Here is a 19,616-nt window from a genome sequence, read left to right as displayed (position 1 = left end):
GATTAAAGAGAGTATGTTTCCATAATTATTTTCTAACAGATAAAGAGGATTATATGTACCCAGTGGTTATGACTTATTGATGGTTTTGTCCTTTTTATTTATCCACTATTGGAGAGGGGAAACTGTGGATCCAGTAGAGCCTTAGATTCTTCTTCAAGCCCAGAAAAGAATAGCAATATGCAGTGTTGGCTCTCCCTGTTGGAAGATAGTATGAAGTCTCTTAATTGGCCAGTGCAGCTTCCTCTTTTTCCTGATAAATTGAAGATTGCTTTTCTTTGCAGTACCGCAAGCTTTAGCATCTTTTAATCATGCTGATGTTATAAATTCCTCTTGATGTCAACCTCTATAGCCTGAAGAAAGTTGAGGCAGCTAGAAATAGAAAATGTATTTCTACTGATAATATAACTTGAGACAGAATATGTTAATAGATTCCTCTCTTCCAGATGTCTTTAATTCATTCATAATAGTACCCAATACCAATATGATTGTGAACATGGAAATGAAAATGTTTAGAACTCTTTGATGGCTGAATGTCTGTCCTCCCAGTTATTCATTCTACAACACTATGCAAAGGTGGGCAACCAAGGAAGTCCCCTAGCATCCCATCCCATCCAATGTATCCCTAGCATTGCCCCACTGAAATTTAGTAGCAAAAAGCCAAATTTCAGCAGCACAATTTTACCCTTTTGGAGATATTTTAAGGATGGGAATAGAAGTCATAGATTTACAGAGATTTCAATTCTAGGAATAGAAAAACAAAAGCTCTTGTATTGGATCAGTGTAGATCCTTGCTGCTTCCAGAGGCAACTATTTTTTTATTTATTTATAACATTGATTACCCACTTTCCATCATAACTGTGATAATCTCAAATTAAGCATACAGAATCTAATTAAACCTATAACATTATAACATCTGAAAACAATAACAGGTTCTGCTGGGAGTGACATACTATCCCAGTCTAGTATTGCCATCCAAATAGTTTGGTAATAAAGCTTCCCAGGAATCCCAGTTAGCATAATCTTTACTAGCTGAACTTTTTGAGACTTGTAGTGACAGACTTCACTGATCAAAGACTTGTGTTACGACATAAGAGATTGCACAGCAGAAGCCTTAGAAGGATAGATGAGGGCTGAAAGATGAGCAGAAATAGATCGTGTTGTCAGAAGGCATCTGTCCCTCAACATGTTTAGCAATTGTACAGACTTTGTTATTCAACAATTGTTGAATAACAAAGCTGAGCTGTGAAGTAGTCAGGCCATGTGGCACTCCTACATTAACTCAGTCTTCCCTGAAGATAGCTAATGCTAACTGGGTTTGTATTTTCTGAAAGTATCTTTGGTTTTTTCTTTGGCTGTTGGATTGTTGCTTCTTATTTTTCAAGCAGCTTTGAGTGGCACAGGACTTTTGGCAGCCAGTTCTAGTTCTAGTCCTCTTTGTGGCAAATAGTTATTACAGTTTTACTTCAATGTCTTAAACATAGTTTGTAGCATTAACTAACATATTGACTGTTCATAATTTTGCTGTGAAAGCTGCAAAAGAACCAGAACTCTCCAATTAACATTTTAGCAAGAATCACATAAGGTGGATTTCAGTATTTGGTTTTTGAAAACATCTTAATGCCTGAGTTTAAAAAGTATTTACATTTCAGCTGACAGTTGGTGAACATGGTTAGAGGGAGACTAAGCTGGTAGGTGATTCTGGCCTTGCCAGCTGAGTGAATGAAGAAGCTGGGTATTGAGTAGGTGAGCAGTATGATCTGTTCAGCTGATTGATGGTGAATGCATAGAAGTTGTGGCAGATCACCTGGTAGATCTCCAGTGGTCAGTGGACCACAGGCTGAACATATCCTTAAACATATCTTGGCCTCCCTTGGAACACCCACCTAGAGCTATTAGTGGTATATACATTTATAACCACAATATGGCTTAAAGAAGCTGAAATCATCAACGTTACTGGAGGAGGTACAGTAACTATTCTCATGTAAGGAGCTGAATGAGTTTAGACGTGTTCATTCTCCCTGAGCATTTATTTTTTTGCTCCTATACGAATGGTATGCATTCCGATAGCAAAGAATGAAGTACTGTACCTGGGTGTTCCACTGAAATTGGAAACCTTCGGCCATAATTTCAGGAACACCCAGGTACAGTACTTCATTCTTTGCTATCGGAATGCATACCATTCGTATAGGAGCAAAAAAATAAATGCTCAGGCAAACTGGAAACCCTGCACCATAATTTCAAGGTCTTTCTGGGTAGAACATTATGCCCCTCCAGAGATCCTCACAAAATGTACTCTCCTCTGGATACTGTCTATAAGGTCTGACTAGCAGTTAACTTCAGTCTGAACACAGCATACATATATATTTTATTGTAAGCCTCCCAGAGTCCCCCCGTTGGGGAGAGATTGGCGGTGAATAAATTTATAAATAAATAAATAAATAAAATAAAATAAAATAAATATTGAAATATGAGATTAGATTACTATTTCCCAATTAGATATTTAGCATTTCAGACAATCAAGATGGTCACTTTATAATATAGAGTCAGTTAAAACTGGTTTAGGTTTTATCGTTTTTATGCAGTAGTCCCTTTTTTTTTTAAGGAACTACAATGGACTACCTCCCTTATTTTCTCCCTGCATTTGACCACTTATACCAGGGTTTCTCAACCTTGGCAACTTGTGGACTTCTTTAAGCATGTATGCTGGCTGGGGAATTCTGGGAGTTGAAGTCCACATGTCTTAAAGTTGCCAAGGTTGAGAAACACTGACTTACGCTATTTTTAACATAGTTGAGGACATTCTTAAAACAAAGAAGTGGTGTTTTTTCAATGGGAGTGCTGCTGCTGCTGCTTTACCAGTCTTCCCTTTCTTCCCATCCTCTTTTGGTGATCCGATGCATATCTCTGAAAGCTTCTGAAAGTGAAGATTCATAATGCTTTTGTTTGAAGCTTTGCTATTAACATATTATTGGGCAACCAAAGATACTATGCCACCAATGTCATAGTTTGACTTCAGAAATAGCCTGCCTTGCTTGGCAGTTTTAACAGAGGACAGTAAATCTGAATGGAGCCCGAATCCTTTTATTATGTCCCTTTATTGGCATGTTGAATTATAAAAGCTGAAACGCCAGGAGGGTAAGAGAAACAAATGCTCTCTTCTATTGCCCCACTCCTCCACTAATGGAAAAGAGCCTCCTTCGTTCTTCCTTAGTAAACTATGCAGAATGAAACGTGAATGGCTAAAGGATCTCATTAAAAAAACACAAGGCAGATCTAGCCTACAGTAACAATATACTGATACAGCAGCCTTTGTTGAAGAGGCCAGAGTAAGGCTACTGTAAATCCTTTAAACAGTGTTGTAACCACATAGGGGAAAAAACTTCAAAGGAAAGAACAGATTTATTGAGATAAGGTATGTCTGAACTTTGTCCAGAACATGAAAGAACATCCAAGATATGAGAAAAGGCAGAAGTGTGACCATCTTTGGACATTGTGAAATGGGAGAAATGGGAAGCATTTATATGTGCCTCATATTCCCAACAGTTTTATATGTTTGAATTGGAACTTAATTATCTCTGTATACAGGATGTACCACATCCATCATGAGGAAATACATATTGGGAATTTAGATTGAATATTACATAAACCCTATTTAGGCATTTCTTTATAAAATGGGCTTTGAGAGTGAAATAAATGTCCCTTTAACCTGTATGCTCATTGACACTATGAAGGAACTGTAAAGGATTGCAGTAGTGAGACTTGTCTTTGCAGGAGTCATACTGATTTTCCTTCTGCCAAGTTTGATCTTCTGACTGTGAGATGGTATCTGAAATCAAGAAGTCTGTCAATGCATTAAGAACATATTCAAGCTAGCAGGCATATAATTTCCCAGATCCTTTAAAAAAAAGCAGTACATGGACTACTTTCTTGTTACAGAGCATATTACTTATTTTGGTTAAATTGATAGTTCCTTCAGTATTTTAGTGGCTGTCATCTGAACTTTGATTGCAATTGGTCAGTAAATTCAAATGAGCACCTTACGTTTCCCCTATTTGTCCCTGAAACTTCCTTTCTAATAATGCTAGTTAACCATTCTCCATGGTTTTACTATTGTCATTTTGTATCATTTAATTCACAATTGTTCTTCAATTGTCTAAATACATCTCTAGAAGTGGACTTGCTTGATTACATTTAAAGAATTTTGTAAATGCTAGGCTTCATATTTTTAGAGGCATGTTCTTCAAAAATTATTTTTCGAGCATTTTTTGGTGCAGGTTTTTGTTCCTTTCTGTTTTCTAATACTTTGCATTTTTTAACATCTGATACTTCTCTAACGGTGAAGTATGATAGCTTAACAGAGATATGGCTGCCACTGAAAACAGCTATCCCATATCTCTCTCCCCCTCCCGCCCCATCCATAATACTTGACAAATAAAAATATGTGCTAGGATATCATTCTACTGGGTTGCCCTGGCCTCACAATTGGCAACTCAAAAACTGAAGGCAGAAAAACTTTCTGGTGATGTCAGGTCATGTGGTTTTATTCACTAGCTTTTACTACTGCTGTTTTTGATGGCAGTCACGGTCTCGTGTTAATGTCTATTCTGTAAGCTTCAAGGTCATGTCCCTTTCTGCTTTAATCTTGTACTTGTTGGCAAGAAAGTATGGAATGCAGTACATTATGTTATATAAATGCTTAGCTTTACTTAAGCTTTATTTATGGTCAGAGACCAGCTGTTAACAAAGTATAGCATCCGAAGAAAGAAATAGAACAGTTGAAGAGTTAAAAAAATAAAAGCTTTGGAAGGGTCTATAAAAATTCTTAACTTCTTATGTGGCATGAAAGAAATTGACATTAATCGTTATTGACTGATTAATAATTATCGAGAAAGCCTCAATCTCTTCTAATGTTCTGGAAGCTATTGAATATGGAAATTTTCTCAGGAGTATTTGGTTGAATAGCTTACTCTCACAATCTTTAATTTATTCCACTTTTAATTGCTTACATTGATATATTTCTTGATATCACATTATTTGGTTTTGTTATGATTTGTTTTTGTTAGTTTTCATTATCACTACTATAATTTACCTTTGTATTGTTATTACTTTGATTAGTTACTGGTTGTTTTGATTTATTTATATTTACTCTGGATGTTTTATATTGTAATGCCATGAGTCCATAGTAATTCAGTGATATACAAGTAGAATAAATAAACAGTCCCCCCCCCCCTTCCATGACAATAATTGCCCAAAAGTTGGTTACCTTTCTAAATATTTAGACAGACACATTGGCTGAAAGGAGACAAGTGCTTTCCATAGCAGACCAACCACACTAATTTAATAGCAGTTGGGTTAGGGAGCCAAGTTGTGTAAAATGGGCATTGTAATAAGTGGTACAAAACAGACTGAAAATCCTCAACAGGCAAGGATGCTGATTGGAATGTTGTTGAATCTTCCTTCGGTCAACATAGACGGCAGGGTTTTAATCTCAGTGTGGAGAAAGGCTTTCCAGTATGGCACACATGTGATGTTGTTTGATAATTAAGGTGGAATAAATAATCTTCCATCCAGACCACCACCACCTCTCCATAATAGGGAGCATTGTGCTGCAATTGCTGTTGAGATCAATGTAAAGTTTTTTTTTTCAATATAAAGTTGGTTCTTTTGAACTTTAATTGGACCAAATTAAGGCCATAAATTTGATGTTTTTTTCCAAGATGACTGGAAACTATTCAAAGTGTCAAGGAGGACAAAGAGTCCTAATCAACAGTCAGTTTTGCCCAGTATATAAGGAGGCAAAGCGTCATACCAGCTCCTAAAAGGACAAGTCCTGATTCCATGGGTAAAAAGGAATTGGATACATTCTGAGGCACTTGGAGTGTAGTTCTTAAAAATTTGCACTGCACTGCTTCAAGGGGTCCAGGGTCTTTATAGGAGCAACTCTGGGAGTCATGAAGCAAATGAAGTAAAATAAGGGTCCATACCAGCTCTCCTCCCTTTTAATTTTTATATCAATTCGGTAATCCATGTTTTGGAAATTAGTAAATTTAGACCCTCCTAAACAGGCAAATCTATTTCAGTTGTCTTTTATATTAGGTATGTTCGCCACCTTGAGTTATTTATAAAAAATAATAAAGGTGGGATAAAAATAAACAAACAAATAAATAAAGATGACACAGCCATCCTCACCACAACCTAAGCAGTTGAGGCAGAGCCTTCACACTTTTGCATTGTATTGTGAAGAGGAAATACTTAATATACTGAGACAGAAGTAAAGGTCTTCATATCCCTCATTGGGAAATAACTATAGAACAAACCAAGGACTTTAAATATCTGGGAATTACTTTCAGTCTTCGGTGAATGCTGATGCAATAAATAGCATAAAACAAATTGTGTGGTTGTAACAGAATTTAGTAGCAGTGGAATACCAGATTTGTGCCTCTAGTTAAATCATCTATGACTTATCCTTATATACCATTAAAAAAAAAAAAAAACTAAAAACACTACTATGAAAAGGGCCATGCTGTGAGACATTTATAAGCCTTTATAGTACACTATGTTTACATATCAAATTATGTTGGTGAAAATACTATTTGGCTGGCTTTAATGTTATCAAGGAAAATTATTGACAGTGGCCTTTCTGTATGTTCACGTGTAGCTTTTGGGATGATGCTGTAACTCTAGTCAAAACTTTTGTTAGCAGCAGGAAACCTACATTCTTAAACATGAATTGAAGTCCAGGTATTTGACTGGCTGTGATTATTTATTTAAACATTTATTAAAACATTTAATATTTAAGCAATAAAGTGGAAACTTTCTTTTATCTTGAAAAAAATCTTTTAAATTATTTAACTCACGTTTTCTATGTATAGAACAGTAAAAAACAAAAATTAGTGAGCTGCATCAATAAATAGTACAAGAAAGAAAAACAAATGAAAATAAAAATATACAGTGAAGCACCTCTCTCAGCATAATGGAGACATGAAAATTAAATATTTGGTGGTCTTGTAACTTTGCAAGTACAGAAATCTGAGCCCATTATTTGCTTGTTAATGAACATCTGTTCACATTATTAGTCCTTCATGAAAGTGCAAAGATTATTCATAATATTAAAGTGATGATGGTGCTTGAGTGTTCTTCATAATGCTTTGTGTTAATAGTATCTAAAGTTGTGTTAAAAACCACAGTTATTAGTGGAAAGATCTTCATAATTCCAATATGAACTTGAACCATTTTAGGTAACTTTTTATAGCCATGTGATTTCAGAATGTAAGTGTTCTGTGATAATGGAATAAAAATGCATGGCTGGGCAGTAACAGAGCCTGCAAATAATTATCTAATTTAGGAAGGGCATAATATGGAGGCAGAAGTTCCATGGCAGCTGAAGTAGAGACAAAATGAATGTGAGAAGCAACAGAGCTTCCTCTTATCAAGGGAAAGAGAATTACTGCCTCGTTCTTCTTTCTTCATTCCATTTCTTAGATCTTTGCAACAATTCTTCAGTGACTTGTTGACTAATTGTCCTGTTTATTTGTTTTGTATTCTCTGCATTCATGTGTAGAAAAGGAATGCTGTGATATATGAGTATTGTGTGGTGGAGCTCCACTGCCATGATCAGAAATGCAGAGGACTTTTCCACCACCTTGGCACCTAGATGCCATTATGAACAGTGTTAACTCTCCAGTAGTATTTATTATCATGATAGCATTCCACCAAGTTCTACTTTCAACTTTGCAAAATCGAAGATATCTGAGGCAAACATAAGGAATCACTTAATTTGAAAGTCAGCTGAAAGCTGGGGATTATTGCGTTCAAGCACCAACAAAAATTGAACTGAATTCAACACATTTGGCAAGACTTTCCTCAGAAAAGGGGCTATTGCATTTCTCCAAATTTGCTCCCTATGAATTGATCCCAGAAGTCATCATGAATTAGAAATAAGGTCCAGAAAACTTACAGCTATTCAAACACCTTCAGCCGTGCTCTCTTGAGATTCTGTTCATCCTTAAAGTTTAGAGTAAAAAAACTGTGCTGTGGGATAATGAATTTTAGAGACACTACATTTTTAACACCAATCTGTCAATCAATCTCAGAGCTTATAGTTTTCTGGTAATAATGTCTGTCCTATGGGATTAGGAGAAGGCTACCATGGAAATTTAACATCACAAGGGTTTTTTGCATTATGATGAAAGAACATGAATTCAGTGTGCATTTTCCCGAATGAGGAGTATGTTTCAAATGCAGGTTTCAAAATATACTCAGTCAAAAATGCAGAAACACTCATGGCCCACTATTTTGATTTTTTTTTTAACTACAAAAAACAGCCTCATTTACAACATCCCTGTGTGCCATTTGCATTTAATTGAGTCCACATGTTTATGTATTTAGAAATTCAAGCTCAAATAAGAGGTAGCTTTTAGTAATATCCCTTTAAAAATATTAGTAAAGGAGCAAAGATTTTTATCTTGGTTTTTCCCTTTGTCTTTCTCAAGACAGCACACACTCACTCACACAAACACATTTCAAGAGAACAGAATTTTTGCAAATCACCTATGACCCCAGTATGGTGAAAATGTATACGATTCACCTCATTATTATCCACAAATTAACAAGGCAGAAGTGTTTGGTGGACATTTTCTTAACATGTTTTTTCCCTTGCTGTTTTACAGTGAATTTCCTTAGAAGAGCTTTATGAATATCTTGCCCAGACCTCTAGTTTATGTAGGATTGGTGTGTTCGAACCTGGGAATTTGTGGCCAGCTGAAACAGTAGACTCTAAAACCTGCTGGAAGTGAGAATAAATTCAGATGTAACCTCATGCAGTCTTATTCCTCACTGGACAAGTTTAACTCTTAAAACCTGGACGTGCCTTATTTTTCTCTGCATATAACTGACCTCTGGGAAGATATTCTTCTGTTGTATGGAAACAACAGACCAAGAAAGTTTCATCATTCTGAAGCTGATTTCCTTTCCCCTTTCCCCTTTCCCCTTTCGTTTCCTTTCTTTGGGAGGGGGGAATCCAGAGTCTTGTGAACAATGGGAAATATCTCTCATGCTAGGTCTGTTAAAAAAACAAAACATCCAAAGATGGGGCTTCCTATTCTGCAGGAAAGAGAATTTGATATTTACTATATTTATTGTTGTTGTTGTTATTATTATGTATCTTTGAGTCCATCTTGACTCCTGGTAATTGCTTGGACAAGTCTCATCTCCATATATATAATGCTACAGTATAGTAATTATAATATTGAGACTATTTTAAACATAAATGCAGTACAGAAATTGCTTATCAGTGTTTTAGCTGTAATGATTGCTAAATCTATTTTTTTAGTTGCATTTGTTTTCATTGTTCATAATTTGCCTGTGTATTTTGCTTGTTTCGAAAAACAAATGGTGAGCAGCATTCCAGTGTTAAAACAAAGGAATAAAAAAAAACCCTCTGAACGGTTGCATAAATATTTCCGAAGTAATACTAGTGCCTGTTTTTCTTCTTTTCATAATTGATCAGATCCAGCCATTATATTTGAAGGAAAACATTTCTGAACACTCAGTTTGAAGTTCAAAAGAAAAATTCCTATTGTAGTGTCAACAAGAGTGGTATCTTTTTTGCATTGTAGTGAGATTTGGAAGGATCTGGAGAAATCACTTCCCAACTACTGTATACCCATGCTGCAGGAAGAGGATATAATTATTATATACAATTCCTTCTTTTAGATATGGGATTTATGTATCATCTGTATGGTAGCTAAATTTTGATTTGCTGCAGTGAAATCAGTGCAACAATGGAATACTATTGTTTTTCTTTTAAAATACGTTTCATGTAATTTTCTGGTTCTTGAATGAAATAACGCCAAATGGAATTCTGTAACCAAGTGTTGTGGGATATTGTTCATCTGCCCATATGCAAATGAATTCAGTCCTTCTCTCTATGGTCTCTTTTAACTGGACTGTGTTTCGTATTGTAGATTTATGCACTGCTAGTTTTGCTATTTGTAAATTAGCCAGTTCTAACTCGAAAGTGGGAGTAATTGGGTGAAGGAGTATGGCGGCAGGACGAGCACTGTGAGAGCTCGAGATTTTCAGTACAGCGCGGAAAAGAGGTGGTTTTGCGGAGTCAGAGAGACGAGCAATCCGCGGAGACAGCGCTAGAAGAAGAGCGCTGCCAGCGAAGAGCTTCAGCGGCTTTGGAGGGGCAGGCGAAAGCTTCAATTTCTTCTACTTTCACCATAACAAAAGCAGTGTTAAAGGTTAAAGGGTTTTTTAATAGATTATTTTACCCAAGCAAATAAAAAGATGCAGGAAATTCACTTTACAAGAAGAAAATAATTTAGTTACCATGGTCACTATTCAGTATGTGGACTGGTACTTCCCTGTCGATTACCTGAAATTAAAGATAAAAAAGATGTAGAGAAAGGAAATTGTGATCATTAAATATGGAATGGAAGGTGGTGCTGGAGAAATTGATTAATTGATTGATTGGTTATGTGCCATCAAGTCACTGTCGACCCTTAGTGATCATATAAATAGATTTTCTCCATGGCAATCTGTCCCTAACCTGGTCTTTCAGATGTTCTAACAGTGTGCTCATCACTGCTATAACTGAGTCTATCCACCTTGCTGCTTGTTGTCCTCTTCCTCTCTTTCCTTCCTGCTGGGGAAATATTGGGGTTATATGTTGGAGTATTAAAGGGAAGTTTGGGTGCTAGTGAAGACAAAAGCATAAATCCAATACAATAGATAAAGCAGATAAAAAGAAATACAGGAGAAGCACTGAATAACCGTATCTTGTATGAAGTGTTCTACAAGATGGCTTTACTTTTTGACAATTCAAAGGAACTGATGTATACAGCACACTGTTTTTGAGCTAAAATGTATATGAAGCTAAATAAAGTGAAGCCTGTAGAGATATACTCCGTAGCTGTTTGGGAGCCAAGAAGCAGTTTTCTGTACAGAATTCTGTAACAATGATGGAGACTGTGGTAATGTAATGTTTGCCTACCCTAACAAAAGTAGACTCACAAGTAGAAGCTTAATGATATCTGATTTATTAAAGAATAGTATGCAAATACAGAGAAAGCTGAGAATGAGGAAAAGCGCACCAAATACAAACTAAAAACCCTCGGCACAAACATAATCCCTCCCCTCGCCCAACCATTTCAAATTCCCACCCCAGGTGCTGGTAACAATTTCTGCTGATGTCCTGGGAAGAAAACCTTGAACACACAAGATAACCCAAACACGTTCCAACCCTGCTGAATACAGATAACATCCCAGGCAACAGAGTCCTCCTCCCCTCCCAACCGAAACACGCATCAGCCAAATGACATGTGAACTGTTACAATGCACTTTAACATTGAAACGACCATGACATACCGCTCCCCCCAAAATAACCAACTATCAGGGAGCAGGTTTCAGAGGATAAGCCAAATGAAAGCGTCTAACTAAAACAGGAGAATTAACATCACGGGCAAACACCCACTCAGGGTGAGGGAAGTGCTTCCAATGAACCAGGTACTGTAAAATTCCACGAAGCCTGCGAGAATCAAGGATCTCCTTCACCTCAAAATGCTCCTGCCCGTCAATCATGATCAGAGCAGGAGGTGGAGGCTGCGGATGCCAACGGGACGAGTGGCTGACAGGCTTGAGCAAACTGCAATGAAACAGGATGCAAACATTTCAGATTGTGAGGTAAATCCAATTTAAACGTAACAGGGTTCACAATCCCGACAATGGGAAAAGGACTCACAAACTTAGGGGCCAACTTTCGTGATGGTTGTGGAGACTTAATAAATTTGGTGGACAGATAGACCTGGTCCCCAATTTTAAAATCAGGCTGAAGGGCTCTCCGTTTGTCTGCATGCAGCTTATAGGCAGATTGAGCATCAGCCAACGCCTGCTGAATCACTGGCCACGAATCAGCCAGTTTAGCAGCCCAATCCGAAGCAGAGCAGGGTTGGGTAGTAGGTTGTGGCAACTCAGGGATAGGCACAAAATCCCTTCCAAAAACAACACGGAAAGGGGTGTGCCCTGTGCTCTGATGGACAGCATTGTTGTATGCAACTTCAGCAAAAGGCAGGAGATCAACCCAATTGTCCTGCTGATAGTTTACAAACGACCTTAAGAATTGTTCAAGGGTCGAATTAAAAACCTCTGTAGATCCGTCAGTCTCTGGATGCGACGCAGTGGACAGCACCTGTTTGGTGCCAACCAGTTTCAAAAATGCCCTCCAAAACTGGGAAGTAAACTGTGTCCCGTGGTCCGTGACCAAGTGGGAGGGGCTACCGTGAATCCTGTAGATGTGGATTAGGAAAAGACATGCCAATTGTGGGGCAGAAGGAATGGAAGCACATGGAATGAAATGGGCTTGCTTTGAAAAATAATCCTTAACCACCCAAATCACAGTCTTTTTCTGACTAGGAGGGAGGTCCACAATAAAATCCATTGAAACCTCCTCCCATGGGCCAGAAGGGCTTGCAACAGGCTGCAAAAGCCCCTGTGGTCTACCCCCCTTCCTCTTTGACATGGCACAAACAGGGCAAGAAGCAACATAATCCTTAACATCACGCCTCAAAGTAGGCCACCAAAACTGGCGTCTCACCAAATGTAACGTTTTCACAAAGCCAAAATGCCCAGCCAGTTTATCATCGTGAGACCTGGTCAAAATTTCCTTTCGCAAGTTTTCAGGCACATAGAGTCAGTTTTGCATCCAAGCCAACCCCTTGTCAAAAGTAACATTGTTTCTATTCGCCTGCAACCAAGTATCAGATTTCAGTTCCTGGAGAAAGTGTTGTTGCAATTGAGAGGAAACTGACATTTTCCTCCCCGCCCGGTTAGGGCGAAGCTGTCAGCTGCTGCACACGGGTTTGGCTGCGAGTGACAGCTTGGAGCCCCAGTTGGGGCTCCATCCACACAGTACCCACTATTTCAGCCGCTTGGACTGAATCTTTGGGTAAGCGAGACAGAGCATCAGCCAGGAAGTTTTTCTTGCCTGGAATAAACTTCAGCTGAAAGTCAAAATGACTAAAGAACTGAGCCCAACGAATCTGCTTAGGACTGAGCTTGCGAGGGGTGCGGAGCGCTTCTAAATTTTTATGGTCAGTCCAAACCTCAAAAGGGCATTTAGCCCCCTCTAAGAGGTGACGCCAGGCTTCCAAAGCTGCTTTGACTGCAAAAGCCTCCTTTTCCCAAACGTGCCACCTCCGCTCAGTTTCAGAAAACTTCCTGGACAAGGCTTCAACCGATTGTCAGAATCACTCTGCAGCAGGAGCGTCCCAATTGAAAAGTCAGAAGCATCCACCTGCACCACAAAGGGTCGCGTGCTGCAAAATGGGTTCAGCCGTGAAAAGGCTTTTAAGTTTGTCAAACGCTGCCTGGCATTCAGGAGTCCAATTGAGTACCGCCCCCGGGTTTCTCACCTTGTGTGTGTCACCCAACCCCTTGGTGCGTAGTAAATCAGTAAGGGGCAATGCAATTTCAGCGAACCCCTGGATGAACTGGCGGTAATAATTAGCAAAACCAAGGAAACTTTGGAGGTGCCTTCGGGTACGAGGGCGCTCCCACCCCAAAATGGCTTGAACCTTCCCAGGGTCCATCTCAATGCCCTTGTCAGAGATCCTGTACCCCAGGTAGTCAAGCTGAGTCTGATGAAATTCACACTTAGAAAGCTTAGCATAGAGCTCAGCCTTTCTCAGTTTGCTAAGCACCTGTTTCACCAAGCGCTCATGTTCCTCTTCCGTTTCAGTATAAATCAAAACATCATCCAAATAGACCAGTACACCCTTGAACAAATGTTCATGTAACACTTCATTTATCAGTTGCATAAACACCCTGGGTGCCCCCACCAACCCAAAAGGTAAGACCTTATACTGGAAAGAACCCAGTGGACAATTGAAAGCGGTTTTCCACTCATCCCCCTCCCATATGCGGATGCGAAAATAGGCTTCCCACAGATCTAATTTGGAAAAGATTTTCCCCTTTGACAGATGTGCTAACATGTCTTTATTAGCGGCAAAGGGTACTTGTTTGATATGGAGACCGCATTTAATCCGCGGTAATCTGTACAGAGTCTTAGAGTCCCATCCTTCTTTTCCTGGAACAACATGGGGGCGCCAACCGGCGAATTTGCTGGTTCGATGAAACCCCTGGCCAAGTTCTTATCCACAAAATCCCTCAATGCCGCAAGCTCCTTCTGAGTCATGGCGTAAATCTTCGGCTTAGACAGCTGAGCGTTGGGGACCAACTCAATTGCACAGTTTTCCGATGTGGCGGGAGTTGGTCCGCTTCCATCTCACCAAACACATCTGCAAAGTCCTGGTATCTCTCCAGCAAGCCCTCCAGTGGTGTCACATTGAAATGCGGGGTAGCTGCCGCAGCCCTCCCCACCGCAGAAGACGGCACTTGTTCCGCTGCAGGAGCTTGGTAAAAGCCATCAGAAAAAGTCAAAGTCCTGTGGACCCAATTTATGTGGGGGTTTTGCTGGACTAACCAGGGAATCCCCAAGATGACAAAGGGATGACCTACAGGTGCCACCACAAATTGTAACCCCTCATGATGACTGCCCAATTGCAACGCCACTGTTCCCGTGAAGTGGGTCACCAGTTTCCCTCCCGCCATTGAACCATCCAATTGGGTGAAGATCATGGGCCGCTGCAATGGGAAGCTGGGTAATTTCAAAGCAGCCACCACATCAGGGTGCATTAAACATCTGGAGCACCCCGAGTCGATTAACGCCCAAACCTCAACGGTCCTGGTGCGGGAGCCTAACTTCACTTTCACATTCAGCATGAGACAATTTGCACTCACCGAAACATCTTCGCGCCCATCATCCACCACCTGCCCACAGGCGCTTTTTAGAGCAGGTGGCTGGTGTTTTCCGCCGGCTCTGTTAGGTCGTGTTCCTCCTCTCCCCCGAAGTATGGAACCTCCTCCGCCTTGGTCTCTGCCTTGGCTGCCTTCATTTTCCTGGGCAGTGATGGCGATTTGCCTGCTGCTCTTCCGGGCTAATCGTCTGGCCTGGGCTTTGGACAAGCAGCCGCCCTGTGGCCCTCCTTCCCGCACTGAAGGCACTGCCCTTTAGCATAATGGCACTCCCTCTCCTCCTCCCAGGCACGCTTCCCGGGTTTTCCAGTTGTGGTAGTGGATTTGGACCCCTTACTGAGCGCCGCATGTCTCAACGCCTTCCTACTATGCGCAAAAGTCTCATGGGCATGTTCAGCCTTCCCTGCCAACTGTATCCATTCATACAAAGTATTCGGGTCGTCTCTACCCAACGACCACCGCAGGACCTCCATGTTCAGCCCGTCCTTAAACAACTCTATTAAGGTGGCCTGGGACCAGTCCTCAACCTTTCCAGCCAAAGCCTTGAATTCCAGAGCGTAATCGGCTACAGATCTTTGCCCCTGGCTGAGCTCTTTTAGAGCCCTCTTCGCCCTTTCCTTGGCTAACGGGTCCACAAAGTGCAGTTTTAATGCCCAGAGAAATTCTTCGAAATCGTCCAGCTCAGGGGCGTCCGCCTCATTTAACTGGACAAACCAGTCAGCAGCCCGCCCCTTTAGTTTGGTGGCAATAGCATTGATCTTGGCCCTTTCGGAACGGAAATACGGTCCGAATTCATCCATATAGCTGCTTGCATTGGTTAGAAAGAATGACAGCTTAGTTGGATCCCCGTCAAATTTGACTGTAAAGTCTTTGACCCCCGCTCCCGGCGGGCCCCTCGCCCCATCTGGGTGGTCTGACTTCCTTCTGGGTACTGGGGATCTCCGCTCTCGAAGAGGAGACCTCAAAATTCTCACTCTGGGAGATTCTGGCTCAGCCCTGTGCCGTCTCCTTTCTCTTTCCACCGATCAAGGAGGGGAAGAAGGAGACGAATCCCTGGGGCTGTGCAGTTGTGGCTCCCCCTGGTGCCTTCTCCTGCCTCTTTCCTCCGAGCGAAGCGGAGGAGGAGAAGGGGATGAATACCTGGGGCTGTGCAGTTGGGGCTCAGCCCGGTGCCTTCTCCTGCCTCTTTCCCCTGAGCGAGGAGGAGGAGGGGAAAGGGACGAATACCTGGTGCTTGATTCTCCTCTCCCCCTCTCCCAAGGACCCCAGTCCATTGACAGTTTCTTTAACATATATTCCATTGACTCAAATTTGGCCTCCAATAGTCTTATCCTGTCAGGGGTTTGAGAATCCTCTTTCCCTCCCCCGTCCTGCCTCACAACAATTGGGGACGTTGGATACCGCTGCTTCCAAGATGTCTTTGACGTCCCTGGTAGGAGTCCCCGTGCTTCATCCCAAGTTATCATCTCGCCCGGCGATCCTTCGGTAGGCTCAGAAGCTCCTTTTCCTCCAACCAACTCTTCTTCCGGACTGGAACATGACAACTCATGTATCACCGATAATTCTCGAGTAGGGACCCTCTCCGTTCTCCTCACCGTGGAGTCAGGTTCTCCATCGCTCGGGTCCTCGCGTTCCCCGGTTTGGGGTTTTGGTTCAGTCATCGCTAGCACTACTCCCTCACAAGATAAATCCGGAAAGGGGCTAACGGTAAATTTTTTAAGATTCTCAGCTTTATGTAATGTTTGCCTACCCTAACAAAAGCAGACTCACAAGTAGAAGCTTAATGATATCTGATTTATTAAAGAATAGTATGCAAATACAGAGAAAGCTGAGAATGAGGAAAAGCGCGCCAAATACAAACTAAAAACCTTCGGCAAAAATGTAATCCCTCTCCTCGCCCAATCATTTCAAATTCCCCACCCCAGGTGCTGGTAACAATTTCTGCTGATGTCCTGGGAAGAAAACCTTGAACACGCAAGATAACCCAAACGCATTCCAACCTAGCTGAATACAGATAACATCCCAGGCAACAGAGTCCTCCTCCCCTCCCAACCGAAACACGCATCAGCCAAATGACATACAAAACGTTACGATGCACTTTAACATTGAAACGATGAACATGACAGGTAAATTCTTATTAGGGATTTTCCTGTTCTTCCTTGAAGCTTGATTAAAACAACATGAAAATTACCCAATAGTTACATTTGGCAACCAGTCATGCCAAAATATGGAACTAGCAAATAGACTCAGTGGGTAGGTTATCAGAGAATTTATTTATGTATTTGCTTGTTCATTCTAGCAGTTTGGAGGGTGCCTCCCTTTTGACTCTGGGTAGCTTACAATTGAAAAAGCAAAAACAATACCAAAAAAAAAAGTGGCCTAAGTCAGACATATAAACAAACCCCCATTCAACAGGGCTCTACCCTCAGCCTACAACCCGGCCTAGGAGAACAACCAGGTCTTCAATAGCTTCCTGAACATCATCAGGGTGGGAGCCATCCAGATCTCTGGGGGGATATCATTCCAGCAGGCAGGTGCTGTGACAGAGAAGGCTTGCTCCCTGGGTCCTGCTAGGCAACCTTGCTTAATTGATGGGACTCGAAGCATGCCCACTCTGCCCAATCTCATCAGACAGGCAGAAACAGCTGGAGACAGGTGCTACCTCAAATAAATTGGCTCTGTGCCATGATAGGCTTTATAGGTGATAACCAGTACTTTGAATTGTACCTGGAAGACTGCTAGTAAGCAGTGGTTCGCGTGAGCATAATGAAGCATGCACATCACTTCCCACACCACTGCATTCTGGACCAGCTGTACCTCTCAAGTGGTCTTCAAGGGAAGCCCCATGAATAGCATATTACAATAGTCCATTTGTGAGGTGACCAGGGCATGACTAACTGTCTGAAGGTCATCCAGGAAAGGATGCAACTGGCACACTAGATGTGCCTATGCAAAGGCCTTCTTGGCCATGGTTGCCACCTGCTGCTTGAATAAAGTACTCAAGATCTTTCTCAGTAGAAATTATGTGAGTCAATAAAAGAAGCAAAGGTTCTGATCTGGAAAGATGAATTACTACCCAGTTTATGGCAAAGGAAATTCTACATAGATTGAATAGGAACTAATGAGGGAATGCCAAGTCAGTTTCTTAAGCCCAGTGTGTACAGGTTTGGGCAAGGCATGGGTAAGAAGAGAAATATTAGAAAAAGACCTTATACCCAAGTGGTAGTCACAGTTTTTTGAAAAAAGGCTTTAACAAAGGACTTAATAAGTCTGTACTGTATTCAAGATTGGTCCAAACAAGGTTAACTTAGATACAGTACATTGTGGGTACTAATCCTTCCTCCATGAAGTTACTTGTTCCTGTATCAGATAGGGTTTGCAACCCATGAATGAAATTAGCATTTCAAAGGTTTTCCTTATGATTTGTAGGCAGGTTGGTTGCTTGTGCTTAGACAAAATTTGACCATAAACAAACTCTAACTTAATTAGTAGAAGAATGCATACCCTTGTCTTTAATTCAGTCAATAGAAATATGTAAGCTGTAATAATTGAGACATTTTGTTCCTTGCAATCTTACCAACTTTTCCTAGTTGGGCTGCCAGACCAAAATGAACTTTTTAAGATTTTGGGTAGTATTTAAGCAAAATAAAAAGCAGTAAAATACCAGGAAACAAATCAAACATACATTCCTCTGTAACATGGCTTTGGATTTATTTTGTCCATATTGGAGCACCCAGAGCAGTTACAGGGTTCATACTTCTTTTGTCCTTGGGAATCATCACTTAAGTTATAATGGGCTCACAGATATACTGCTTTCTGTTGTTGGCCTGTTCAATAGAATCAGTGTGTGTGTGTCCCTCCCTCCCTCCCTCCCTCCCTTCCACTGGTGGCGAAGGGATTTCAGGGGATGTGTGCTGATTTACATCTTGAAAACCATCTGATGATTATTGAGGAATTACACTTTTATAAAGTGTCAGAAGAGGGCCATGAAGAAAGACTTATATTGAATAAATGAGAAATATTATTTTCTGCATGAAAATTATTGCCTAAGTATATTTGGCCATGGGTGACATTTCCCATTTGCTTCATCCATATGCTCTTGAGAATGACTGTGATGTATTTTTTTCCCCCTGCACCACAGGGAGAGTCACCCCAGAACAGCTCAGCTCATATATCCAGCTCTTCAAAAAGAAATTTGATGCTCTTGAAAGTCATTGTGGGATTCTGCAGATTGCACTGGCTGTTGTACAGACTCTAAAAGACCCTCAGAATGCCAAATGGGACAACTTCTTAGCCTTTGAACGGCTCTTTGTACAGGTACAGTATAATCTGAACTTTATAACATTTTAGGAGTAGATAATGCTTATCTACTATCCACTATCTTATTTTCCTACTAATGTGTAGGCAGTAATTCAGGCTCTTATTTCTTTTCTTCCTTTAAGTAGGCAGTACTTAAAAGTCTCACTTTTTAAATACTTCTTCACACACACACCAATTTTCGTTCTTGCACAAACTCAGAGCTCTTCAGCACCACCAGTTTTTCCATTCCCCAGCCCTTAAAAGCCGAAGTGGAGATGGCCTGAGTTGCCTACCTCAAAAGGGAGAGGTTAAACACCACAAAAAGCCAGAGGAGAGTCCCTGCCAATGGTGGATGAGAAGTAGAATGACGTAAGAGTTCCTGCCAGTCCAGAATGGATTACAGTGAGGTTTTGCAGAGCTGCAGCACTTCAGGGAAAAAAAATTAGCTTTCCTGAAGTTTGCATACACTGCAGCAGATCTAATGATAACTGGGGTTATTC

At 40.8% G+C, this 19,616-nt stretch overlaps 1 protein-coding gene across 1 annotated transcript in view; it reads left to right on the top strand.

Annotated features, from left to right (window-relative positions):
- The window catches only part of SCFD2 (sec1 family domain containing 2), a 185,533-nt gene that overhangs the window by 35,284 nt on the left and 130,633 nt on the right, over positions 1–19,616 (top strand). The window contains exon 4 of the mRNA XM_063310572.1: positions 18,959–19,134. Coding sequence (XP_063166642.1) covers positions 18,959–19,134 — 176 coding nt within the window. The remainder of the gene's footprint in view (positions 1–18,958; positions 19,135–19,616) is intronic.

This window comes from Candoia aspera, chromosome 8, assembly GCF_035149785.1.
Source record: "Candoia aspera isolate rCanAsp1 chromosome 8, rCanAsp1.hap2, whole genome shotgun sequence".
NCBI classification, from domain to species: domain Eukaryota; kingdom Metazoa; phylum Chordata; class Lepidosauria; order Squamata; family Boidae; genus Candoia; species Candoia aspera.
This window is presented reverse-complemented; position numbering and strand designations above follow the sequence as displayed.